This window comes from Mustela lutreola, chromosome 7 (genome assembly GCF_030435805.1).
Source record: "Mustela lutreola isolate mMusLut2 chromosome 7, mMusLut2.pri, whole genome shotgun sequence".
NCBI classification, from domain to species: domain Eukaryota; kingdom Metazoa; phylum Chordata; class Mammalia; order Carnivora; family Mustelidae; genus Mustela; species Mustela lutreola.
Window position 1 is genome coordinate 3,503,268 of NC_081296.1, and position 25,613 is coordinate 3,528,880.

Consider the following 25,613-nt stretch of genomic DNA (forward strand, 5'->3'; position numbering starts at 1 on the left):
AGAGTAAGAGTAGGTTAACAGTTGCTTAGGGTTGGGGGGCTTGAGTCGAAATGGAAGGTAACTGCTAAGAGGTTCAGGGTTTCTTCTGGAGATGACAAAAATGTTCTCAAAATGACCATGATGATGACGGCACAACTGTGAAAATATTAAAAATTATTGAATTTTACAGTTCAAATGGTTGCTTCTTCTGGACATTTTATGTCAGTGAACTCGTGTATCATCTACCATGAATGGCTTCTTTCACTAATCCTGCTTTCGTGATTCAGCCACGTCGTGCTGTGTGGCCGTGCTCGTTCAGTGGATGGCCAGCTCACATTCCAGTGCAGGGAAGCGCCCCATTCTCCTCGCCCTCTCACCAGCTGGAGGACATTTGGGTTGTTTTCACTCAATGGCCGCAGTTCATGACGCTGCCAGGAACACATGCTCAGGGATTTATCTGGACATGTTTGTATTTCCCTCAGGTGTCTATGTGGGGGTAGAGCCGCTGGGTCATAGGATGACTCTGAGGACCCGCCAGACTGTTCCCTATGGTGGCTACACCCCCCCCCCCCCGAGTCCCCAGCAGCCGTGTGCAGGGGCTCTGATGCCTCCCACCCACTCAGCACTCCTCCTCATCTCTCCGACTACAGCCGTCCAGGAGCGGGATGGATTGTCTCCTGGTTTTGATTTCCTGACGGCTGGCTGTGCTGAGCGCCCCTGCGTGTAGCTGTTGTCCACCCATGCATCTTGCAGAAATGTCCACTGAAACACTTTGCCTGGTTTTAATCAGGTTACTTGTCATCTTGTTGAGTTGTAAGGGTTCTTTGTATATTCTGCATGTAATTCTCTTAGCAGAAATATAATTTGCAAATGTTTTCTCCCATTTTGCAGGTTATCTCTTTGCTTTATTGATGCTGTCCTTGAAGCACAAGAAGGCTTAATTTTGATGTAGTCCAATTTATGTGTTTTTCTCTTGTTGCTTCTGCTCTTGACATCGTGTCTCAGAAGGCTGTGCCTAACCCCAGGCCTCATAGACTTCGATTTTCTTCTAATGGTTAAAGTTTTAGCTCTTACTGTTAAGACTTTGACTTTAATTTTTTTGAGTATGGTGGGGTCCAACTTCATTCTTCTGCATGTGGATATCCAGCTGTCCCAGAGCTATTTGTTGAAAAGACTATTTTTCCCCTACCGAATGGTCTTGGTGACCTCGTTGGAAACCAGTAGACAGTATATGCAAACTTGAGTTCTGGACTCCATGTTCTGCTCCCTTTATCCACACACGTATCCTTGCACTGCACTGCATTGTCTAAATGACTATAGATGTGTAGTGTGGTTTGAAATCAAGAGGTGTGAATCCTTCAGCTTTGCTCTTTTTCAATATTGTTTTGACTATTCTGGGGCTTTTGAATTTTCATAGAAACTTTAGACCAGCTTGTTGATTTCTGAAAACTAAGTCATCTGGGATTTTGATAGGGATTATGTTGACCTGTAGATCAGTTTGGTGGGGGGTGGGGGTGGAATTGTCATCTTAATATTAAATCTCTTGATCTTAAGATGACTTTCCATTTGTTTAGATCTTAATTTCTTTCAACAATGTTTTGTTATGTTTAATTTTTAAAAACCTTTTTTTCTCCCTATTCTTTTGATTGAATAATTTCTACTGTTCTGTCTTCAAGTTCACAACGTTTTTCTGATGGTCTCAAATCTGCTGTTAAATCTCATCTGCTGGGCTTTTCATTCAGAGATTGTACTTCCCTTATACTTTCCATTTTCATGGGCAACCCTCCGTTATTCATCAATGATGTCGCTATTTTTTCTTTCAATCATCAAACATGTGTTAGGAACTGCGTTAAAGTCCTGGCACGCTCATCTCAACATCTGTGTCAGATCCAAGTTTGTTTCTGTTGACTGCCTTTTTCCCTCAATTTTGGCTCAAATTTCTTGCTTTTTCGGATGTCTGGTCATTTTTTGTTATATGCTAGATATTGTTATGATAGGTTGGGAGTATGTTGATTCAAAGGGTTTAAATCTGCAGGAGCGTCAGCTGGTGGGTTTAAATCTGCAGGGCTCTGCCTTTCTGAGTCAGTCACTCCTAAGAGTTCCCATGTTGCTGGCTGTGTGCAGCGGCCCCAGAGCCTGGCAGACACCCAGCCACGTTCGGGCAGTGTGTACGGTGCTTGAGAGTTTGAAGTCTGGAGTCAGACTACCTGGCTTTGAATCCCAAATATTCTGATCACCAGCTGCATCAGCTTCAGCACTTCAGCTCTCTGTGCTTCCATAACCCGTATGATGCAGATTAGAATTCGGTACCTACTTCACAAGACTGTGGGTATAATTGAGTGACTTTGCACATGTAAAACGACTGGAGCAGCACCTGCCATATGCTAAGGGCTCAGGACATGTTAGTTTGAACTTTTAAAAAAGTGAAATGAGGGGCACCTGGGTGGCTCAGTGGGTTAAGCCTCTGCCTTCGGCTCAGGTCATGATCTCAGGGTCCTGGGATAGAGTCATGTATCGGGCTCTCTGCTTGGTGGGAAGCCAGCTTCCCCCTCTCCCACTCCTCCTGCTTGTGTTCCCTCCCTCGCTCTTTGTCAAATAAATAAATAAAATCTTTAAAAAAAAAAAGAAGAAGAAGAAGAGCAGTGGACACTAGTGACAGGGACAGGAAGTGCCCTCGTCGGCCGTCTGAGGGCTGCCTCTGTTCACGTCTGTACAAGGTGTAGAGAGAACAGCCTGACATGTGGAGCCACATAAATGCTAGCTACCGACTGTTTACATAAAATTATTATTTCTGCCGGCTTTCCCTCTGCCCCCTCTGGGCTAGGGGCCTGGTAACACCCAATCTGGCAGCCTTGTCCCTGCCCGAGGCAGCTGAATTCCGGCCCAGATGCCAGATCACCCTTCACCGGTGCAAGGCGGGCCCAGAGAGGACCAAGGACTCACCCACGATCACCCATCCGGGGCAGGCCCCAAGCTAGAAGCCACAGGGCTCAGTGTCCAGAACACTTTGTCTTGGGCAGGACGGGAATGCCTCCCGGCTCAGTCTGGGTTTTGCAAGAGAGCCTGACGAGGGACAAGTTCATCCCCATGCAAGCCTGTGAGCTTTGTCCCGACAGGGCTGGAGACTCTGGGTGTGGCCAGAGCTGGGTTAGAACCCAGCTGGCCGGCCTCACCCAACATGGCAGAAGCCAAGCACGCCACTCCCCAAACACACCTCTGTGGGGGCCTTGCCCTGGGGACTCAGTCCCCAGGTGCCTGCCACAAATATGTTCCTTCTAGTGGGTGTGGCAAACTTGGCTTAGACTACTCGTGCCCTGGGTTCCCCAGGAGCTGGTCTGTCACAGGGTCTCAGCTGCCTCCCCTCGGAACACATCCTTCGTCTCTGGCCAAATAGACGCATCCTGTCTCCTTGCCAACTGTCTCCTTTAATTTCGCTGTGCCGGCCCCCCACCCAGCCTGGGTTTGGTGCCCCAGTGACCCTGAATGCTCCTCCATTCACGGATGGTCCCCGGACTGCCGTCACCTCTCAGCCTTCGAGGCACGAGCCAGGCTGGCTGGCTCCCTCGGCCCCCAGACCCTCCACACAGGGGAGGTACTAAACCACTCCCCGAGGTAGAAGGGGGAATCCTCTTGGTGCTGTCAGTCCTGGGGAAGGGTCAGATCATTTCCAAGGAATATGGGCTTCATTAGAATTTTTACTTCATGGCAGACGTTTATGCTTAACAAAACAACACCCAGCCTCTAGACTGCATGCTCTGGGAGGGGGTTAGCTAGAGCGGCTCCAGAGGGTCCCTCCCAGAGGACTTCCTGGAGGAGGAGGGGTCTGGAGAACAGGAGGCAGGCCAGTTTGTGGATTTTGCAAGGGGATGGAAAGTGAAGACGATATATCTCCCAAGCCACCCTGATCCCAGAAGGAGCCTCTCGGCCTCCTCGTCTGTTTAGGAACTGCTGTAGATCCAGCTGTCCGGGGGGTGCCGAGGCCTGGGCATGGGGTAGCTGCCAGCCCTTGAACGGAGGCGATCTCTGATGCCATCCCCCACCCCACCCACAGCCATGCCCAGCGCCAACTCTAATCATTAACACCACCAGCGCGGAGCCCTCGGCCCTCAGCGGGCATCATCCATGTCCTGGGGACAGAGGAGGCCTGCATTCCTTCCTGGGGTTCGTGGGGGCTGGGAACCCTTTCAAAGCACGGATGGGGGGGTGAGGAGGGGGCTTCTGGCAGGTTCTCAAAGGAGCACCTAACCCATGGGAGGCTCAGGGCTAGTGCCCCAGACCCAAACTGTCAGGGTGTCCTGAGGCCGCTGTGGGCGTGCATGGCCAGGAAAAGGGAACTTGAAGGAACTGGAATTTGGTGAAAGGCAGAATTTTCTTGAAGTTGGTCCACTGGCATTGGCATACCAGCTTCCTGGGGCCGTCTGGGGGGTATCTGCCATCTGACTGGGTTCAGGCCCTTGGAACAACCGGTGTCCTGCCCCTGGACCCTCCGAAGGGACTTACAATGCCCTCAACACCCAGCGGGGCTCTGCATGTCTTCACCTCCCCCAGAGGCAGTCCAGATCCTGAAGCCGTAGCTTGCAAGTGATGAGTAAAGGTGGGGACCTCCCGGGCTGGAAGGGCAGCTGGGAGGAGTTTCCAAGGAGCGGGGTCCTGGTGTTCGAAGGTTTGGGCTTGATGTGACAATCCTGCCAAGTCCCGGGGGGGAGAAGCAGAGGGGGCACAAGAGGGCAAAAGGGCACAGGGCAGGACGCTGGCTGCCGCGGCACAGGGACCCTCCCGAGGCAGAGGTGAGGGAGCAGGGGACTGTTTCATGACGCAGAGGATGAGTAAATGTAGCACCCATTGTGTCCTGGTTCACGGAGACCCGGGGTCCCATCCCTGTTCTGCCTCTGGCTGGGCACACGACGTCGACCCTGTCCCAGGCTCTCCAGACCTCTGTGCTGCCTCGCCCAGAGCTCGGAGCTCTCCACGAAGCCTCCGCTGCAGGGCTGGGAGACTGCAAGGGGAAGGCACACCGGGGCTGCTGGACACCGGGCGTGCATTTAGTACAGAAAAGTTAAAAAGTCAAAACCAAACCAAAAGTCAAGCTTGTACCCTGCCGCTGGGGCCCGGGTCGGCTTCAGGAGCAGTGCCCAGCCGAGGGCGGCACCAGCAGACTGGCTCCCCAACCCACACCGGCGGGGCCCTCTTCCTCGCCTGTTCTCCGTCCTCTTGTGTAAGGCTCGCAGGTGGGCAGCTGGGCCTGTGCCAGGTGGGTCAGAGGTGTCTGGGGACACACCTCACCCACAGCCCCGGGGCAGGCTGGGGCGGGTCCCCACGCATGCCCGGCCCCCCTGCCTCATTACCTGGAGCTCAGGCAGCACCAGCTCCCACACTGGGAGCCTTAGCCGGCGGCGCGCAGGGAACGCCGAGCCCTGTCCCTGCCTCTGCCTCGGGGAGGCAGGTAAGCCCCCTGTGGGGCTGGACCTGGGGCTGCCTCCACGGGGTTTTCGGCCCGGAACCTGGGATCCTGAGAGAGTCGCGGGGGTCCAACCGACCTTTGAGGTGAGACAGGCCATATGGACTAAGGAGAAGCAGGGGCATGGACCACCGTGTGGGGGTGTCAGAGAGGCCCCGAGGAAGCGGCTCTCTGCCGGGCTGGTGAGCCTGGCTTCCGCCGCCACGGCGGGGACAGTGGGATCTGGAGGAGGAGCTGCTCCTCTCCCAGCCCGGGCCTTTTAGGATTCGGGGAATGTCTGGGCAAGGCCCTGAACTGGAAATTCTCTGCTGAGTTTCCGGAGATAAGGTCTCCCGTTTGCACTCCGGGCGGAGAGAGGTGGGAACGGGAAGAGGAATAGGGAAGGCAGCCAGGGCGGGTGGCGGGAGGCGCAGGAGTCCCGGGGACCCGGTGGGTTTGCTCATCCTGGTCAGCGCCGCCTGGCCCTGGGAAGAGAAACTGGAGCCCGAAGGCGAATCAGTGCTGTTCTCGATACAATCAGGTGTGTGGGCTCAGCAGGCGGCAGACTACAGTCAGGTGCCCGGCCCCAGGAGCCGGTGAGTCCTGCCTAGCAGGGAGGGCACCCGCGTCCTCACCCAGCCCGGCCGCGGGCCGTGACGCACGCTGTGTCTCTGTTGCAGGGCGGTTTGGTGGAGCGAGGCCTCTCTGGGGCTGATGCGTCCCCTGAGGTCCCCACTCTCTCCTGGGGGAGCTCGAGGGGCACAGCCGCCCCACGGGGACCACGCCAGAGATGCTCCTGCTCAGGTCTGCCAGCTCCGTCCTGAGGACCGTGTAAGGAACCAGGACCCCACCCTCCTGCCAGAGACAGTCCCCGCACGGCACGGCACGGCGCCTGGACCCCCAGGCCTGGGCTTGGCGCCTTTCTTTCCGCTGAGTCACCCTCCCAATCCCATCAAAGAACTTTCTCCTCCTTTCTCCCGGGAAGACCCCTGGCAGCCCCCCAGCAATACGGGAGAGTGGCTGAGCGCACGAGGCACTTTGCAGGGTCCCATAGCCTCACCACAGATGCAGGGCTGGCCCAGGACCCCGAGGCTCAGAGAGGGACGGTGACTTGCCCAGGGTCACACAGCCAGCGGAGCTGAGCCCAGACAGGCCGGTTCTGATGAACCTTAGAAAGCATTTCTTGAACACATGTTGCATATGGCACAGTGGCTCGGCTGTTGAAAGTGGAAAGGGAAGAGTGAACGAGTAGCGAGGAGGTGGACCCCCATCCAGGAGGGGCTCCCATGGAAAACCAGGGTTCCTCTTGGCTTGTGGGTCTCACACATGGTGATAACTCGAGATGCTTACTGAGCTCCAGCTGTGTACCTCAGGGCCTCTCAAGGCCGGAGGACAGACAGACTCATGGAGCTTACCAAGTTGCGAGTGGCCTTCAAGGCCCAAACCGGAGTGTCCAAAGGCCGTGAGAGTGAGAAGGTGTTGGGGGCAATCCCTGAGGGCTTCCTGAAAGAGGAGCTGAATGAGGCCCAGTAAGCTCTGTCTTCATAGGGTTCGCTTCAGCTCCTGGGGCAGGACAGGAGGACAGAGGAGAGTTGACCAGAGACGGTTGAGAGAGGAAGTGCGGGCTCTCACAGCCCCCTCTGCCTGTCCCACAAACCTCGAATATACCTTCAGTATATTACCACACATCAGCCCTTCAAGAGCTTCCTCGCCCCAGGGCGACCGGGCCGCTGCTAAGGACATTTGGTTTCTGTGCCAGCGGCGTGAGGCCAGGTGCTGATGGGGTGCGTGCGCGCAGGAGGGGGTCTAGCTTGCCAGAGGGACAGGAATACTGTGTTCGTCCGTCCCCTTGGACAGGCTCTGGTCATGATCACGGTGGACTCACCTCGCCTGCTGGTCCCTCGCCGGACCCCGGGGCTGCCCAGAGCAGCAGCAGGAGTCCAAGGGCCCCCGTGCGTGGGAGGGTCAGAGCCGTCCCGGTGGCTGTCTTCAGAGGACGCTGTGGAAGCCGGGTCCACGGGATCACTCCCCAGGCAGAAGAGGCTGGTTCGGTGCGCTTGGCTCTCCCGGCCCCCAGGATGGCTGCAGACAGGCCAGCAAAATGGGGGCGAGGTGGGGCTGGAGCCCGTCCCGGTAGCGGCAGGAGCAGGAGTGAGGAGGACCACTGGAGCCTCCACTGCGGCACCCCCGCCCGGACACGGGGCAGTGGCCACACAGGGAGGGCTTGGCCCCTGTATCACACAGCATGGCTCCCTTCCCTTCCGTGCTTCGAGCGGGCCAGGACGTCAGGGAGGTCCTGCAAAATCTGTTTCCGAAGGGGTTGGGCGAGGGTGCCAACCCCTTCCAGGGGCCAAGATCCAGCAAGGGCAAGGCCACGCCTTCCTCGCCCAGGAGACAGGACGCTGCCCTCTCCCAACAAGGCATCCAGCATTCTGCAGGCTCTGGGCCATGCGCAGGGGGAGCGAGGTGTCCCCGTCACAATCCCCCAGGACGGAGCTGGACGGCAGCGCGTCTGAGCCGCCAGAGCCCAGCCCATGCGTGGGGCTGCCAGGTGCTCGGGAAAGGGCCCCACACAGAAGCAGAAACCGGAAGCTCTATTAGGTGCAGGACAGGCTGTCTGTACCCTTGGTGGTGGGCATTTTTTTTTTTTTTTTTTTTTAGGATTTTATTTATTTATTTGACAGAGATCATAGGCAGGCCGAGAGAAAGGAAGGGAAGCAGGCTCCCCGCTGAGCAGAGAGCCCGATACGGGGCTCGATCCCAGGACCCTGGGATCACGACCTGAGCGGAAGGCAGAGGCTTAACCCACTGAGCCACCCAGGCACTTCAGTGGTGGGCATTTAAAGCAGACTGTGCCGGTGGTGGGCAGCCTACACGAATCTGGCTGTGGGGAGTCCAGAGGCCCGTCGCTGTAGGCCCCGGGTTTGCCCCTAGGGTGGCCTCACCCGCCCTTTGAGGACACGGCCAGGAGAGTGTGGGCCCCGTACCAAGTTCACCGTGCCTGCTCAGGAGCTCCCAACGGGGGACCCTCGACCCGTGCCTGTGCATGTCCCGCATCCACCCACTATTTGCGGTGTCTGTGCCCAGAGTTCGGGGGCCTTTTGGTACCAGCATGGCTGTCTCTGTCCCAAAGCAGACGCAGCATCCACTCTGTGACCCGAGAGGGTAATGGTGGTGGCCAATGACCCAAAGTCAGCAGGAAAAGTCCCACGTGCTCAGACCCTCCTAGCACAGGGGCCCCTGGCCCCAGACAGAGGGGACTTGCTCACAAAGTTCCCAGGAAGGGGACCACCTTGGCCCCCACCCAGCCCCCTCTTTCCTGGCCCCTCCCTTCATAACCTCCTGATGTCTTTCGCTTTAAAACCTATCCCAGGTTCTTAAGCAGACTGCTGCCAGGTGGGCCTGGGTGCGTTCAGAAACTTAGTTTGAACCTGCAGAACCAGCAAGGAGTAAGGCCGAATGTGACAAGCAGGTAACTGGCGCAACAGCCTAGGAAATGGGCAAGGATGGGACCAGCCCCACCCTGACAGACAGACGAGACTCCCTGGAGCCAGGGTCCTGCCCTCAGGGCTGCCATGACCAGCTACACAGGTTGCACACTGCACAAATCCAGTAGGCTCTGTTTACATATTGATGCGTGTGAAATATGCCCCTGGAGCTGAGTGAGGTTATAGCCCTGGTTGACCCTGGTGCGTGTACTGAACTCCATTCACTCATCACCCAGGACACTGAGGTCTGGCCAGTTGAACCCTGAGGAGGAATGGTGCTGAGGTTCTGTCGATTGACAACAGAGACCCCATAACCCCTTAGGCCGTCCAGCTGGAAATGGAGATCCATTGTCCACAGCCACCATGCCTGGGAAGCAAGGAGGATCTGGGCCACGGGTGAAGGCAAACAGCCTGAGCCCCAGATCTCTCTCGCCCCACACCTGTCCTCTCCCTGGAGGAGTAGGCGAGGGCCTCCCCACAGGTGCCCCGGGGGCGGGGAGGTCCTTGCTGGGGCCCGCACGGGACGCGTGGAAGCCCTAGGAATGTCCTCAGCTCCAGTCTGAGCTTGTAAGCATGAGTGTGTCCGACGCCTGAGGCCCAGGGGTCTGGGCGTGAGCAGGAGGGGCTCTCATGAAGTCGTGCCCAGAATCGGCCAGTGCTGGACCCCCACCCAGCCTTTCCTTGTCCAGATGGGGACACTGAGTCCAGACAGAGCTGTGCCCTTGCCCAGAGTCACACAATCCAGAGCAGAGCAGGGCTGAGCGCTGAGAAACCACAGTGGGGGGCTGGGGAGGCGAGGTCAGCCCTGCAGCTGCTGCGCTCTTGTCCCCAACCCCCACCGGGAGGCAGGGACACCCGTGTCACTCCTGGTGCCCAGATGTGTGCTGGGCAAGCACCAGGAAGCCAGGCTGGGCCCGAGGGTCTCACGTTGTTTCTCCCCTCCCCGCCAGCTCCCTGACTGATGCGCGGAAGCTCTCCAAGGAGTCCCTAAGCCGTGCTCTCACGCTCTCATCCCCGGAGGAGAAGGACGCCCAGCTGGATGGCTCAGGTGAGCCGGGGGGTGGTGGGGGGACCGCGGGCTGTGCCGGGGTGCTGGGGGACTGCGGCAGAGCCCGGGCAGAGGCGAGCTCGGGGAGCCACAGGACGAGACTTTGGGGGCCGGATCTGGTGGAAATCCTGCTGGTCGCCACGTCCCCAGGAGCCCCATCACACCCCTTTCCTCATGGCCACGTCAGGGCCCAGCACGAGAGAAGGCAGTGACTGGTGGGGAGGACAGAGACAGGGGGGCGGCCGGGGACTCTAGACGGTTCGAGGTCCCGAGGAGCAGCCTGGATGCCTGGGGTGTGGGGCCGCCGGGGCCTGGAAGGGGGCGGAGTCTGTGGGAGGCTCGCAAAGACCTCCCACAGCTGCCCAGGGAGGGCGCAGAGCTATCATTTATCCCGAAGAGTCATCCCAATGACAGTAGCCACGTAGCTTCGCTCATTTTTATTGGCTGTGTGACAACATTGTAGCAGAAGCGCAGGTCAGAGGTAAACAGAACCAGGAAGCGCCTGGTGCGCAGATGGCCGTCTCCAGGTCCTGCACGGTCCCTGGGGCAGTGCCGTCCTGTGTCACCTGCCCCTGAGCTCCTGGGAGCAGCCAGGCGTGACCCCGAGGCTGCCCCCTTGCGTGGGTGTTGGGGTGCAGGCTTTTGAACTCGGGGCATCTTTTGCAGAATGTTCTTAAATTTGGGTCTGCCTGGTGTCTTCCTTGTGCTCAGACTAGGTCTGGGATTTGGGGAGCAAGTGGAACTAGCTGGGGAGGCCATTTCTTTCTTTCTTTTTTTTTTTTTTTTTAAGATTTTATTTATTTATTTGAGAGTTGGAGAGAGATCCCAAGTAGGCAGAGCGGCAGGCGGGGGATGGGGTGGGGGCAGGCCTCCTGCTGAGCAGAGAGCCCGATGCAGGGCTGATCCCAGGACCCTGAGATCATGACCTGAGCCGAAGGCAGAAGCTTTAATCCACTGAGCCCCCAGGCGCCCCTGGGAGGCCATTTCTTCTGGTCTCCGCACAGGACCGAAGGGAGGGCAGAGCCAGCAACAGGTGGAGGGGAAGCCCGGGCCCCCTCCCCCAGATTTCTTCCGGCCGGGCTTTCCGGGTCGGAGGACTGAGGAGTGTCAAGGCAAAGTCACCATGTGTGCTAGAAGAGATGCCAAGAGGCGTAAGGAGAGCATACGCCTCGGGGCAGAGGCGATGTTGGCAGGGCCAGGGGTGTTGTCCGGCCCGTCGGGAGCCCCACAGGCCCGGCACGTGGGTCGTGCTCTGCCAGCCTTCCTGTACAGCCCCAGGGCCTCTGGGGTGTGGCCACAGTGGGATCCGAGTCCCGCAGGGACCGAGTGCCCGCCACGCGCCCGCCTGGTGCCGGGGCCGGGCCCTCTTGCTCTCGGGACTGCCCAGCAAGTCCCAGTTCTGTGGAGCGTGTAGTAGACGTTTTGTCTGGGCCCAGAGCTGTCGTGTCTGATGTTGTTTCGGAGTATAGGGGAGGTTGATGGGGTTAAGAAAGAACCTTTGAAATTTCTTTGGTGCAAAATGTGGTCGTATTAAAGCTCGGCGACAGGCCCCGTGGGCAGAAAGAGCCGCCCCAGGGCTGAGAGGCTGATGGTCCGTTTGTGCCCGTGGCCCAGAGCTGCCCCTGCCTGTCCCGCCACCTCCACCCCACCACGACTGAGGGGGCGCGTGTTCAAACCCGGGGAAGGGGGGGGGGAGTAGCCTTGCAGCTGCCTGTCCAAAAGCGCTCTCCATAGGACTGGGAGACGGTCGTGGGGAGGGGCTGGGGGGGTGGGGGGTTCAGTCCTCCTTCTCCACCCGCCTGTCCCGGAGAACACGGGGTGCGTGCTCAGCTTTGTGCCGAGGGGTTCGCCGTCCCGCATGTTACCTTCAGAGAGCGGTGTGGAGCTCATTCCCACGTGACAGAGGAAACCAGGCTCCGAGAGGTTCTGTGACGATCTCGTCACGCCGCTAGTAGGACGTGGAAGTCTTCACAGGCCACGCTGCATCTTGGGGCCCCGGGGAGCATGGCCCCCTCTGGGCCCACCAGCCCCCACCTCCCTTCCAGTTCTCCTCTGAGCCGCAGCCCCCCTGGGGAGTTCAGGGGAGTCTTGTTTTCCTGTCACTTGCCACCGGGGCCTCTGTGAGTTCCCAGAAGCAGGAGGGCCCTCGAGCCCCTGTCCCCAGGCCAGGCTCTGAGCTGGGAGGCAGGCCCCCTGAGTCGGGCCTGCGAGCTGCTGGAGTCTGGCCTCCACACAAAGGCAGCCGTGTGCCAGGCCCTGGAGATGCAGTTCTTTCTAGTTCTTTCCAGCGGAGCATGAACTCCAGCTGGAGCAGGGCAAGGCCAAGACCATGGGAAGGGGAGGGGGTCCAGGGAGAGCAGCTGCTCGGGAGGGGACCGGCAGAGGGGCTGGCCAGAGCCGGGTCCCCACGCCCACTCTTCTGGAGGACTCCCACACCCCCGGGGAGCTCTGAGCCCCATGAGGCCTGTGGTTGGGTCGAGGGCTGTACGGGGCCTCCTTGTCCCGCACTCCCACCCTGCCCAGATGCCTCAAGGACAGGGCTGCTCTTAGCTGGGAGGAGGCAGATACGACCCTCGTCCTGGGACGCTCACAGCCTGAGGCAGGGGAGCCCCCACCCCACGGTCACTTCTGCCTCTGGCGGGGGAGGGGTGGGGAAGGACAGACGTCCCCGAGAACAGGGCAGATGCGTGCAGGCAGCGCCTGACCAGTGGGAACCTCAGCCTCACCAGCCTGGAAGAGAGGGGACCCTTGTGCGAACTTCCCTGACCACGGGTCCAGCTCTGTGGAGGGGGTAGTGGACGTTTTGTCTGGGCCCAGAGCTGTCGTGTCTGATGTTGTTTCGGAGTATAGGGGAGGTTGATGGGGTCAAGAAAGAACCCTTGAAATTTCTTTGGTGCAAAATGTGGTCTTATTAAAGCTCGGCGACAGGCCCCGTGGGCAGAAAGAGCCGCCCCAGGGCTGAGAGGCTGATGGTCCGTTTGTGCCCGTGGCCCAGAGCTGCCCCTGCCTGTCCCGCCACCTCCACCCCACCACGACTGAGGGGGCGCGTGTTCAAAGGAGGGGCTGGGAGGCTGGGCTCCTGCCCAAATCGACAAGAAAACTGCCTTGGGCCCCTGGGGGCCAGCCACAGGGTTGCCCCTGAAGAGGGTGCCGGCAGAGGGAAGCCGGGCTCCGCGGGGCAGGTGGAGACTGGCTCCGGGCTCCGAGCGTCTCCAGCACACACCCACCACCAGGCAGGCAAAGCCCATCTCAGCGACCCCACTGAGTGGTCCAGGCCTGGACGAGTGGCATCCTGGGGGTGGAACAGGAAGGCGGGACAGTGACCCCAGAGGCCGTCAATCTAGTCCGTCCCGATTGTCATTCAGGTGGGGCAACCGAGGCCCGGGGGGGGATGGGGTCTGCCCAGGCTCTCCCTGCTGAGTGGCCACAAGCCCGAGCTCATAACCTTTGGGTAAGAAGGTTGCGGAGTGGCCAGCAGGTGGAGGGGGTCTCAGACACAGAGGAGCCAAAATCACATTCTAGGACATTCTGTACAAGGTCTGGAGAAGCTGTTCTGTCCCAGGCAGGCCTTGTCCTTATCTTGAGTTGTGTTCTGAGGCCACCATGACCTCTTTCCCTTAAACATCCCCACGAGGGCCTGGCATGAGTCTGAGCAGGGTCCAAGGGCTGAAGCAAAGGGTCCCTGTGCACAGAGGGAGCGTCTATGGCCCTGTCCCGCCCCCGTCCAGGCCCGAGTCCAGGCCCCGTCCAACACCCGCCCCCGGCTAGGCTGACCTTGACAGCAGAGATTTTGGGGCCCAGAGCTGGAAGGAGCAGCTCGGAGGCAGATCTGTCCCAGGCCCGAAGCCCCGCCTCCCCACCTGCCCACCCCAGGCCCACGCATCCCTCCAACTGTACAATAGGCTCCTTCTCAGTCATCCCCACAGACGGTGGTAAACAGCCCCGGGCTTCTCCTCCCCCACCGCCCTCGCGCTTGCCCAGTGTTTTCTCCTTCCCAGCCAGTTCAGAGTGATTTCCTCTGCTGCTCAGAAGCCTTTATCCCAGAGCCTCAAGGACAGCAGCTCCCAGCCCCCCGGCCACCCCCAGCATAATGGGTGATTGATAAGACACAGGCTGGGTCAGGCCAAGACCAGTGACCCCATGAGCAAGAGGAGGCGAGCAGAGGGGGACCGGGCCTTGGGAAAGCCCATCCCGGGCACTCGGCTGGCATTCTCTCCTGTGCACTGGGGGGTTGGCTGCCGGCCGCAGCCTGTCTGCTAGCTGGGCTGATCGAGGCGACCGGGGACCTTGGCTGGGTTGCGGCTGTATTCTTGGCTGCTCCTGGAGCCGTGAGCCTGGTGGGGCATGCGGATCTGCGTCCCTGCCCAACATCCGGGTTGGGGGGCGAGGACGCTTTAAAGGGCAGGCAACTCGGGGATTCGGGCTGGCTCCGTTGGTGGGGCACGGCACTCTTGATCTCAGGGGCGTGAGTTCAAGCCCCACGTTGGGCATGGAGCCTACTTAAAATAAAAAATAATAGACAGAAAAGAAAGGGCTAAAGGGGCCTGATTTCGGTCTCCGCAGTCACCGCGGACCCTGCCCCTGGAGCGGCGGGCTGAGCAGCCCCGCCAGCTCACGGGCCCTCCTCCCTGCTTCGGTCTGATAGGGGGCCCGGCTCCTCCCCCAACACCATCCCCAAGGGAAGGGACCATGGACCCCCACGCCTACACCCCCTTCAGCTGCCAGGACTGACTGCGGTCTGGCCCTACTGTTGCCCTGAGCTGCTGTGACCCTGGCCACCCCGGCCCCCTGTAAGGAAGCTCTCTCAGGCCGCCAGTGTGCTGTGTGTGGGAACCCCAGCCGCTTCTCCACGGAGGCTCTGTCCCCATCCACGATGGACGCCACAGGATTAGCTTTACCTCGTTGGCGAATGTTTGCGGCGAGCATGGTGGTTGCACGGGCTCAGGTCTGTCTGGAGAGAAGGAGGGAAGGTTCCGGAGGTGCCCGCTGTGTCGGTTCTGGGTGTGGATCTGAGAGGCAGCCCGTTTCCCCTCCACCTGCAAGCTGACCCCACGTCCCCCTGGATGTCGTCCACGGGCATTTCTGTGTCATTAAACTCTTCAGATGCCTTGTTCCTGTGACTGCTCGGCATCTGCGGTGTGGCTCCCGCGATGCATGCGCCCGTCCCTGCTGGGACACAGAGTCAGTCCCAGGGACCGTGCTCAGAGCAGAGCCACGGACAGATGGGTCTCTGGACTCGCAGGCTCCGGACCCTGCTCTGGTTGCTCGAGCCCGTCCGGCAAGTGTGGCTGCTGCTCCGAGGGGACTCCTTTCCAAAGCCCTTTGGTGTATCTGGCTGACTGTCCCCAGGGAGGTCGCACCGACTCCCACTCCCACATGGCCCAGGGCCCGAACCGGTCCTGAGCGGGGTCAGCAGGGCTGGCGCTGTCTTTGCTGCTGCCTCACACGGGGAGAGGCCCCGGGCAGGAGGCTGGTGGGCCGATGAGTGGACACGGCTCCACCTGGGGGGTCGTCACGACCACAGGCCAGGCAGGAGGAAGTGAAAGCGGAGGGATGAGAAGTAATAGACGCCGTGGCTCCGGCGCCCACGGCCGCCGCTGCGCACACTCCACCTGCCACTGGCCTCTCTAGGCTCCCCACCTGCCGCGGCCCAGGCCTGCCACACGTGCGCTGCGTGAGAAAGGCTCCCACGGCACGGGGACCCCATGGGCCTGGTCCAGGGCATGAGACTCCGGAGTTCCTGCGGCCAAGGTGCAGGGCTGGGGTCCAAGGCTCGTTGCTTTGTGGGCCCGCCAGCCCTGCTCCCGACGGCTCTGCCCACCTTGCTTCATCCAGAGGTGTGTCCTCTTCGGACAGAGGAGGGGTCGGGAGAGGGAGCGGCGTGAGCAGAGGCCCAAAGGGGGGCCCGTGTGCACATGCGAAGACAACGGGGAGCGTGAGGCCCTCCCAGGCTTGGAGAGTCCCGTGTCTTCCTTCATTCCGTCCCCAAGCCCGCGGGCGCTCAGCGGCGGGCACCAGAGGCCATGGCCCCTGAGCTGTGGCAGGCTCCCGGGCACGCGGGACGGAGGTTCACGGGGCCGCCTAGGCCAGCCCCGACTCGGTGGGCCGGCCTCTCTGGGTACTTGGGCAGGAAGCTGACTTGCACCACCGTCAGGCCACGCCGGTGACCGGAGGACGGAGGCCTGGGTGCCCTAGACACATGGTGGTTCGGTCCCGCCTCCCTGGGACGGGGAGGGGACAGAAGCGAGCTCCGTCCTCCCCGAAGGCCCCCTGACCTCCGCTCTGGGTCCGGCTTCCGCGCACAGGCCCCAGGGAGGAGTCAAACCTGCTTTCAAGGCCTCCAGCTGTGGAGAGGCGGGACCCTCAGCAAGGCCCAGCGGGCCCCGGCCCCAGCGTTCAGGCAGCAGCGGTTCTTGGGACAGGAAATGCAAGAGCCATGCGCCCCAGTGCGAGTCCCAGGCATAGACCCAGGCATGGATGGGGGGATTGGGGACTAGGAGTTGCTCTGACTGACCAGAAGGGGAGTGTGCGCTGAGGTCACAGAGGGCCTTCAGCAGAGGCCAACAGCGTGGAAACCGCCCTGTGGACAAGGTCAGACCTGGGCTCCAGAAGGTCACTCCAGGAGCTGCAGAATGTGGGAAGGGGCATTGGAGGCCACTGCCCACCGCTCCTGGGCTACCCCCCCCCCCAGGCCTTGGGCAGGAGGTAGAACAGTCCTTTCCCAAAGGAGACACGGGCGCTGGGGTCAGTGTGGGCTGGGAGCCGGCCTGCAGGTGGGAATCGCTGCTGCGCCGCCAGCTGCACAGGTGACCTGCCCCCGTTTCTCCGAGGGCCGGCTGTGCCGTCCGGGCCGTGGAGAAGGTTTACACAGCCCACGTGCTGCAAGGTGGGCGCTCACTGCGAGCCAGGACCATGGCAGCCGTCCGCGTGCAGGGGGGCGGCTGGGCTTCTGGGACCACGGCAGGCCCCTTGCCCACTAGACCCCTTCCTCTGGCGGGTCTGAGGGCTCAGGGGCCCAGCTGGCTTGGCTCAGCACGGGGAGCTGGTGACCCTCCGGGGTGGCTCTCCTGTCGGGGCAGAGCAGCCGGGCTCAAGGGCCCACCACATTCCCTCTCCTCGCCGTCCCCTCTGTCCCCCTGCGTGCCGAGCGTGGGCACCATCAGGCAGGGCCCTGCCGTCCATGGGAGAGCAGAGGTCAGATGAAGGAACTCCGTGGAAACCTATATGCCAATGGACCCATGTCTAGAGACGTGTCCTTTGGAAAGCCTGGAATAAGGGCCAAAGCTGGGGGCCGTGGGGGCACGTGTGGCCGGGGCGGTGTCTGGGAGGGGCGCTTGCCCCCCGCTGTGGACCCCACCAGGGAGACTCGCTGGGCTCAGAGAATTGAGGAGGGGGATTTTCCACAGCTCTGTGGGATGTTTCTTTCAAAGTGTGAGCCAACATTTGAAAACAGGGTGATTGCACACAGACACCCAGACATCACGGGACCCTCGGTTTTCATTCCTGCTGGGCACCAGCTCGCGGTGCCCAGGGCGGCCGCCCCGCAGAGGAGCTGTGCCCGCCGCTCCCGCCCCGCCCTGCCCTGTGGCCTCCCCGGCGCGGGGACAAGGCTCGGGGTGGTTACCGTCCCCCTGGACTGCGGCCCCCTTCGCGAGGGCCGTTCCTGCTGGAGAACGGAGAGCGGGAGGAGGAGCCCGGAGCCGGCGCCTCTGGGAGGTGAGGAGGAGCCTGGACGCCGGCCGGCCCTGGAGCGCTCCACTCCCGTGCTATTGTCTTCGCACGTCAGGTTTTAGAAGATTTTAAGTTTTCATTTGAGACGGAGAGAATACCAGCAGGGAGGGGCCGAGGGGGAAGCCGTTTCGGGGAAGCGTCTGCCTTCATGGGGTCCTGATCTCAGGGTCGGGGATCGAGCCCCGCGGCGGGCTCCGCGCGCAGCAGGGACCTGTGTCTCCCACTCGGTCTGCCGCCTCCTCTCTCGTGCCCCCGGGGGAAGCGCCCGCGGGAGAAACCACCTATTCTGGTTTAGGGACCAGGGAGGGAAGAGGGCCTCCGGCCGCCCGGGCATTAGAGCAGGTTCACTGAGGTAACTGTACGGCCTCGAACTGACCCGGTGGAAGTGTGATTATTTTTCACGGAAAAAAATCATTTTGTCCGTTATTTGTAGCGAGTGTTTATAGTTGCGCCAATATCTGCCAGCTGACTTTAGAACCTTTCCGCCCTGGTGCCCGTTGGCGGGGACTCCCCTCCGCCAGGCAGCCACGAACCCGCCTTCCACCGCGCCATGCCCGCAGCGGTCGCGACGGCCACTTCTGAGCCGACCTGCGTTTGGGGATGGTGGGCGGCGGGGGCCACGCTGGACTCTGTCCACCAGCGGACGGGCGCTTGCCAGTCTGCGTGTTTGACTGTCCTAATGGCGACCACATCCACGTCTTTGCGTGGCAAATGCCGTGGGCTCGTTGGAAAGAGGAACCTGCTGTCCTGTCCCAGCCTGGGGTCTCCTGTGAACCTCGAGGGTCTGTGTGCCGCCCAAGAGTATCTGGAGGGCAGGAACGAGGTCGTCCCACAGGACGGAATTGAGGTCGGTGCTGCTTCAAGAGGACATCCAGCGTCTGGGGACACCCCTGCGGTCCGGCCAGGAGGTGGCAGAGCCGCCCCGCCTCCTGGGGTGGTCTGCTCCAAAGGACTGTCTCGGGCCCTGGGGGGAAAGCAAGCCCAGAGGACGGAAGGGTCTAGACCTCTGGCCAAGCCTCCTAGGAATTTGGGGAACTTGGGAAATCGGAAACGTGCATTTGCTGCAGACCACCTGTGTGTCAGGGTTCTTCGTGGACACGGTTTCTGTTGACCCCCGATGGTCCCTAAGTCTGCATCCTTGTCTCTCCTTCGACAAAACCGACTCAGAGGCTGCACGGTGCGCCGAAGGCTCTGGTACGCGGCAGTCAGGCTGTCCCACCCGCCACGCAGGGAACGGCCACCCGAAGCTTCTGGGCGGGGTGGTGCCCGGGAGTGAGCTATGGCATCGGGCCTACGGGGCCAGCGCTGTGACCTCGGGGAAATGCCTGGGCCTCCCGGAACTGCCTGGCTCCGTCTGTAAACCGAGGGCTCAAGCCCTGTGGAGCAGACTGGCCGCCCACTGGAGGGAGTCGGCACGGCGCCTGGTGTCCGGAGAGAAGGCCTGAAGTCGGTCCCCACGGTGGGGCCACTTCTCGGGCCATCGGAGCCTCCGGTCTCCGGCCTCCCCCTCAGGAGGGCTGCACTTTCTGCTGCTTTGACCTTCTGTCCAGCTGGGTCTGTCCGCAGTGTTCAGGAGGCAGAGGAAGGGTAGGAAGTCTGGGGCACTGGGAGGTCTGATGGGCCCCTCTCCTGAGGTGGCCCGAACGCCGCTGACCACCCAGCCTCGGGGGACAGGTTCGCTGGCAAGAAGACAGGAAAAGGCCTATACTCTCCGCGTTTGCATGGCCTCCACGTCCTTGCTGCCTCCCTAAGCCTGGCCCATCCTCAGAACCATCAGACCTCCTCCTCCAGGCAGCCTCCCAACTACCCCAGTCCCTTGCTTGTCTGCCACCACTCAGCCCCGGAGGCACCATTGGGACCGGCAGCCTGGGGGCTCTGCCCCTGGGAGGACCAGGGCCCCGGCGGGGTAGGGAGGTGACTCTAGGCCAGCATGATCCCAGCCGTGGTCTTCCCTCCCCTGCAGAGGAGAAGCTGTGGACCACGCGGGCCGATGGGCGCGTGCGCCCACGCGTCCACCCTGCCTGCCCACAGCCCCCCTACACCGTGCATCGGATGTTCTCCGAGGCCCTGGACAAGTATGGGGACCTCCATGCTATGGGCTTCAAGCGCCAGGGCACGTGGGAGCACATCTCCTACTCCCAGTACTACCAGCTGGCCCGAAAAGCCGCCAAGGGCTTCCTGAAGGTGAGGGCCCTTGAGACGCAGCCTTCCCTCCCCAGCCCCGGCTTTCGGCTCTGGACCCCCGTAGGCTCCTCCCTGACCCCCAACCTGGCGAGACTTTCGGGAGAATAACCGTAAAACCGCTCCCGTGTACTGGCCCGCTGGTACGTGCTGGGCCCTCCCCACGGGCCAGCCGCTCAGCCACTGGTTTTCCTTCGTGGTCACGTCCAAGACGGGCCGGGCAGCCTGCTGTGCCGGGTGGGGGCAGCAAGGGCCCCACGGCATTCACCCAGTCCGTGCGCTGGGAGGGTGGTCCCTGCGGTCTGGAAGGCGGCCTGCTGGGGAAGGGGAGACCCCTCCCGTGCCCGCTGACCCGGCCTGTCTGCCTCGGTCCCGCAGCTCGGCCTGCAGCAGGCGCACAGCGTGGCCATCCTGGGCTTCAACTCCCCAGAGTGGTTCTTCTCCGCGGTGGGGGCGGTGTTTGCCGGGTGAGTGGCTGGGGTGGGGCGCGGTGTCCGGTGGGTCGGAGGAGGGCAGAGGGGAAAGAGGGTGGATCTCTCTTCTCAGAGCTCCCCATGCCCTCCCGGCCCCATCCCCCCCCAGGGGCCCTCTGAGGACGCCTCTGCATGCCCCTCGACCCCCCACTCCCCTGCCCCCCACCGTCTGTCTGGGGGCGGCCCCTCCCTGGGGCAGGGTTGCAGGGGGGGGGGCGTGGCCGTCGGCGCTGGCTCACGTGTGAACCCCGGGTCCCCCGCAGCGGCATTGTCACCGGCATCTACACCACCAGCTCCCCGGAGGCCTGCCAGTACATCGCCCACGATAGCCGCGCCAACATCATCGTGGTTGACACACAGAAGCAGCTGGAAAAGATCCTGAAGGTTTGGAGCGGAGGGGAGGTGGGCACGGGGGCCAGAGGCCGGCGTCCTGAGGGAGCTCCGGCTACAAAAGGACTTTTCCATCTCCCTTCTGGGATCGCCCTCATTCTGTGCGGCGACCCCATGCCACACAGATGCACACAGAACAAAGCCAGGCAAGGGGAACTTACCCACTGCCCAACTCGGAACACTGAGGATCAGGAAGCCCGGGATGGGGTGACAGCCTCAGGCGAGGGCCGCCAGCTGGCCCGCTGCCCCCTGGGGGCACCAGGATCCTCAGCTTGTGTGACAGTGACCCTGGGCCCGGGCATCTTGAACACTCAACCCCGACCCTCGGTGCGGGGCATGGGGCCGGCCGCAGGTCTTGTCAGATCTTCTAAAGACAGTGGGGGCAGAGCAAGGGCTTGACATCAGCCCCTGCCAGGGACTCACTTAAGAGCCCCCCCTGATCAGCTGCAGCCCACGTGGACCATGGCCGGGGCGCGGCAGCCCAGGCACAGCCCTGAACCCCGCTGCTCCGCCACCTGCGAGGCCCTCGGGGATTCCTTGCATCCCAAGTGGACTCGGTTCTAGAGATGCCCAGCCCCGGCTCCTGACCTGCCCCTGCCCCGGGGACGGTGGGTCTGGAGGTGCAGAGAAGAGACTGGAGCAGGCGTCTCCCTCCGTCCCCAGTGAGGAGGTCCCCCCCTCAAGCCCAAAGAAAGAAGCCAGCTTGGCCATTGGCTCCCATCAGAATCCTGGGCCTGCCCCAGTGGCCGCCCGTCCCCTGAGCCGGACTCGCTGGCAGGCGACCCCAAATCAGAGTGAGTTTTGAAATCGCTCTCGCGGTGAGGCCGTGGGCCCCCCACTTCAGTTTGCGAAGGCTGGTGTTCGGGACGTGGCAGCCTGTCATCTCTGCCTCCCCTCCGGCATCGGGTGACCCGAGCTCCCCGTCTGCTTCTCTGCATCCAAATCCCTCTCGGTGAGGACAGAGTCAGGGTCAATCGCTGAAACTTGGTTCCCTTGGTAGAGACCGGATTGCCCCGTAAGAGCACATTCTAGGGGACTGGAGTTTAAGAGTTCAACAGATCTTTTTTGGGGACACAATTCAACCTATGTGAGTGCTTTTTTTTTTTTTTAAAGATTTTGTTTATTTATTTGACAGAGATCACAAGTGGGCAGAGAGGCAGGCGGCGAGGGGGTGGGGGAACCAGGCTCCCCCGTGCCTGCAGTTTGGGATTCTTCTGAAAACCCGCTTTCTCCCTGCACTTTGGACCTGCTTCCTTTGAAGATTAAAGATTTGCCTCCCGTTGGGCTCACCTCCCTGGGGTCCTCTGGGATATGTTTGCAGGACCTTGTCGGGAATGTCTCCATCCTGCTGGGACTGGGGAGGAGGTAGGGGTGCGGACTGCTGGGGCCACAGCATGTAGCCCAAGCCGTCCTGGGCGCCCCTCCTCACACCCCCGCCCCCACCTCAAGCACTCAGGCCCTTCACGAAGCAGAAGGGAGGCAAGTACTTGGAGAGTGGTGACCAGCAGGGATGTCCCTTCACGGGCCGACCTGGCTACCCCGGGACTCAGTGATTTCCTCGGCCTTGGGGGCTCCAGAGCCCCGAGAGTTCTCTGAGGCGAAAGACCCCCTGCCCCACGCCCAGCCAGGAGCGGACCCAGGGCCCCTAGGCCAGCTTTGCCAGGGCCTCAGCCTCTAAGGTTTCCCCGAGAGCCAGCGAGGTGGGGCCTTCTCCCCAGCTTCCATGCGGGCACCCCAGAGTCAGAGGGCAGGAAGGCCTCCCTCCCCTAGAGTCTGCAGCCCTGGCACAGACCCTTGATTTAAGTCCAGCGCTGTCCTCCTGGCCCCGTTTTGTGTCTGAAGAGGCTGAGGCCCAGAGTGAGGAAATGCTCCCCGCAGGTCACCATGCAGAATAGTGCTGTTCAACAGTAGGTTCCTTTGAATCAGGACCTAATGGCCCCACAGCTGCTGGGGATGGTCCCGGAGTGTCTTTGACCCAGAGCAAAGCCCCACCTTTCAGGGACTGTGGCAGCCTGACCCTGCGCTGACCTGGAACTCATCAGAAACGCAAATCCTCAGGCCCCACCCAGGCCTCCTGTCCTCTGATGCACCCTGTGGGGAGGGGAGCACACCTGCAGGTGCTTCAAGCACGACAGGGACAGGGAGCGAGGTCACCTGTTAAGCAGTGGCCGGTGGGGGTTTACCCGCCCGCTTCCACCCCTGCTGCTCTCCTGGTTCTCTAACCTGGTCCCCCACAGGCGGATTCCATGCCCACAGCCTGGGTGGGGGGCATGGCGGGGTGGGGGGACCCTCGCAGGGAGCTGGGCTTCGTCAGCATGTGGTGGGGGGCGCCGCGCACAGGGACGTTCCGCATCAACCTTTCTCCGAGGACGGTCGTGGCCTGAATATGTACCTCGTGAGTGGCGGCAAGTGAGAGCTGGTTTTCTGATTCATCCGCCGGACTGTTTCCGGAACTTTCTCTCCCTGCCCAGCTGGCGCTCTCTGCCACCTGGGGCACCTGCTGGTACTCGCGCTGGGCGGGAGGCGGCCTGTGCCGGAATGTCCCGGCACGTCCCAAGGGAGGGGCGTCGTGCAGCCGCTGGGTGGGAGGTGGCCGAGTGCCACGTCTCTGCGGCGGGCGGCGTCGCGATGTGCAGGCGGCCGTCTCCTTGACCCCCTGCCTCCTCGGTCCGTCCAGGACTGAGAAACGGAGCAGCGAGTCGCCCAGTATTATTGTGGGTTTGTCCCTTTCTTGTCGTTGCAAATGGCAGGATTTCCTTTTTTTTTTTTTTTTTGACGGCTGAGTAATACCGCGTTGCAATATACCGCATCTTCTTGCCCGTTCATCTGCCGGTGGACGTCCGGGCTCTCTGTGAGGGTGGCTCTGTAGCTGACGTCTCGCGGACCCTCTATACCGTTTGCCAGAGCGGCTGCGCCAGCCGGCAACCTGGCCAACAGCACACGGACGCTCCTTTTTTCCTCTCTGGTTGCTTTTAAGGCTTTTCTCTTCATCACTGAGGTTTAGCAACCCGTTCTGTTGTGACTTGCTGTGTTTTTTTCTTTGTGCTCATCCTGCCTGGGGTTCATTGTGAGTCTGATATTGGCAGATTTATAATCAAATGTGGAAATTTCTCAGACTGCTTTTCAATTTTTAAAAAATATTTCCTGAGACTCTGATTCCATGTGCGCTGGATGTCTTGGTGTCCTCCCACAGGCCCTGCCCTTCCTGTTTCCCTGTCTCTGAACTTTGAGACTTGGGTTTGGCCATTCGGGGCAGGTTTACCAGGTTTCGTGCCAGCGCTCAGATCTGACCTTTCCGGGTCTCCCCTGAACGTCTCCGGGAGCCCCTGCGTGCCGCCTGATAGACACACAGACAATTCTGACCCCCTGTGAGCTCTGTCCTCTAGCCCCGGAGGCTGCCATGCATGCTGGGACTCAGCCAAAGACCCTGGAGCCCTGGACATCTGATGAGAGAGTTCTAGAACTTTCTCTTCCTCGGTTCTCCTCACTAGCGTCCAGTCCCACAGACTCTAGCCACCATGGCTTTGGCTTTCCTGAACGCTGCGCTCTGTCACCTCCGCTCAGCAAGACAACCGAATTCTGTTCTCCCTCCCCGCTCCCTCTCTCTGTCCCCACGTCCCCTCCCCGTCTCTGTCCTCTCTCCCTCTTCTCTCCCCTCTGCCACCCTGCACCTCTCCCCCTCCCCCGCCCCATCCCTCTCTCGGCCCCCCTCCCCCTCCGCTTCCCCCCCCACCCCCCGTCTTTCACAAAGTTCTCTGTCATGGGATAAGCCATACTTCACTCAACCAGGCCCTGGGATGCTCGGTTTTCTCATGAGGGGACAGCTCTGCATCAAGAGGGGCGAGTGTCCCACTGAGCTGCAGGTCAGACTCTAGGAACCCAGTGACCAAAGTGCCCATCAGGCAGAACACCCAGACATGGGGCTTTTCTCAGCAGGTAACTTCTCTTTTTCAATGAAACCCCATTATTTTTCCTGCCAACCCAGACCTGGAAACACCTGCCACATCTGAGGGCCGCGGTCATATACAGAGACGCGCCACCGAAGAAGATGGCCAACGTGTACACGGTGCGTGGGGGCCACGGGGGGCGGGTGGGGCCCGTCTGGCCGCCCCACTGACTGGGCGCCCGCGCTCTCCCTCCTGCTGCAGATGGACGAACTCTTGCAGCTGGGGGACGGGCTGCCCGAGGAGACCCTGGACGCGGTCATCGCCACCCAGCGGCCCAACCAGTGCTGCGTACTGGTCTACACCTCCGGCACCACTGGCAGCCCCAAGGGCGTGATGCTGAGTCAGGACAATGTACGTGGGTCCCAGCGGGGTGGGTTTGGCCGCAGGTGGACCTGGGCGCGGGACCTGCCCTTACAGCCCCTGGGGATGCTCCTTTGGCCCCTCAGCTGAGGGAGGTAGGACACATGGGACGCCCCTGGTCTGTGGTCCAGACCAAGTCCACGGAAGGCGATGGGGAGGGGAGGGGAGGCCTATCCTGGGAGCTCCCTGCAGAGACGCCCAGAGTTGGGGCGTGCCTGAAGAGGTCACCCAAGCCCCCCAGGGTGAGCACTTCCAGGACGGGCTGTGGGACCCTGCCGGGCCTATGTACTTGTCCTCTAGATCACGTGGACAGCACGGTACGGCAGCCAGGCTGGTGACATCCGACCAGCAGAAGTCCAGCAGGAGGTGGTGGTCAGCTACCTGCCCCTCAGCCACATCGCTGCCCAGATCTATGACCTGTGGACGGGCATCCAGTGGGGGGCCCAGGTCTGCTTTGCCGAGCCTGACGCCCTCAAGGTCAGTCTGCCTCAGTCCGAGCAGGGGTCTGTGGACATGCGCTCTCGTGTATGCACCTGGGAGCGTGGGAGCGAGTGGATCCCCCGCACACTTATCAGCCAG

The 25,613-nt window shown here is 61.2% G+C and overlaps 1 protein-coding gene across 2 annotated transcripts in view; it reads left to right on the forward strand.

The window, feature by feature from the left end:
- Window positions 1–25,613, forward strand: part of ACSBG1 (acyl-CoA synthetase bubblegum family member 1) — a 41,379-nt gene that overhangs the window by 7,535 nt on the left and 8,231 nt on the right. Inside the window, exons 2-9 of one of the 2 annotated variants that reach the window (XM_059179771.1) lie at window positions 8,790–8,888; window positions 9,855–9,952; window positions 19,647–19,867; window positions 20,243–20,331; window positions 20,601–20,721; window positions 24,713–24,793; window positions 24,876–25,025; window positions 25,335–25,511. In XM_059179771.1, the coding sequence (XP_059035754.1) occupies window positions 8,790–8,888; window positions 9,855–9,952; window positions 19,647–19,867; window positions 20,243–20,331; window positions 20,601–20,721; window positions 24,713–24,793; window positions 24,876–25,025; window positions 25,335–25,511 (1,036 nt within the window). The remainder of the gene's footprint in view (window positions 1–8,789; window positions 8,889–9,854; window positions 9,953–19,646; window positions 19,868–20,242; window positions 20,332–20,600; window positions 20,722–24,712; window positions 24,794–24,875; window positions 25,026–25,334; window positions 25,512–25,613) is intronic. The other variant, XM_059179772.1, reaches the window with a different exon arrangement.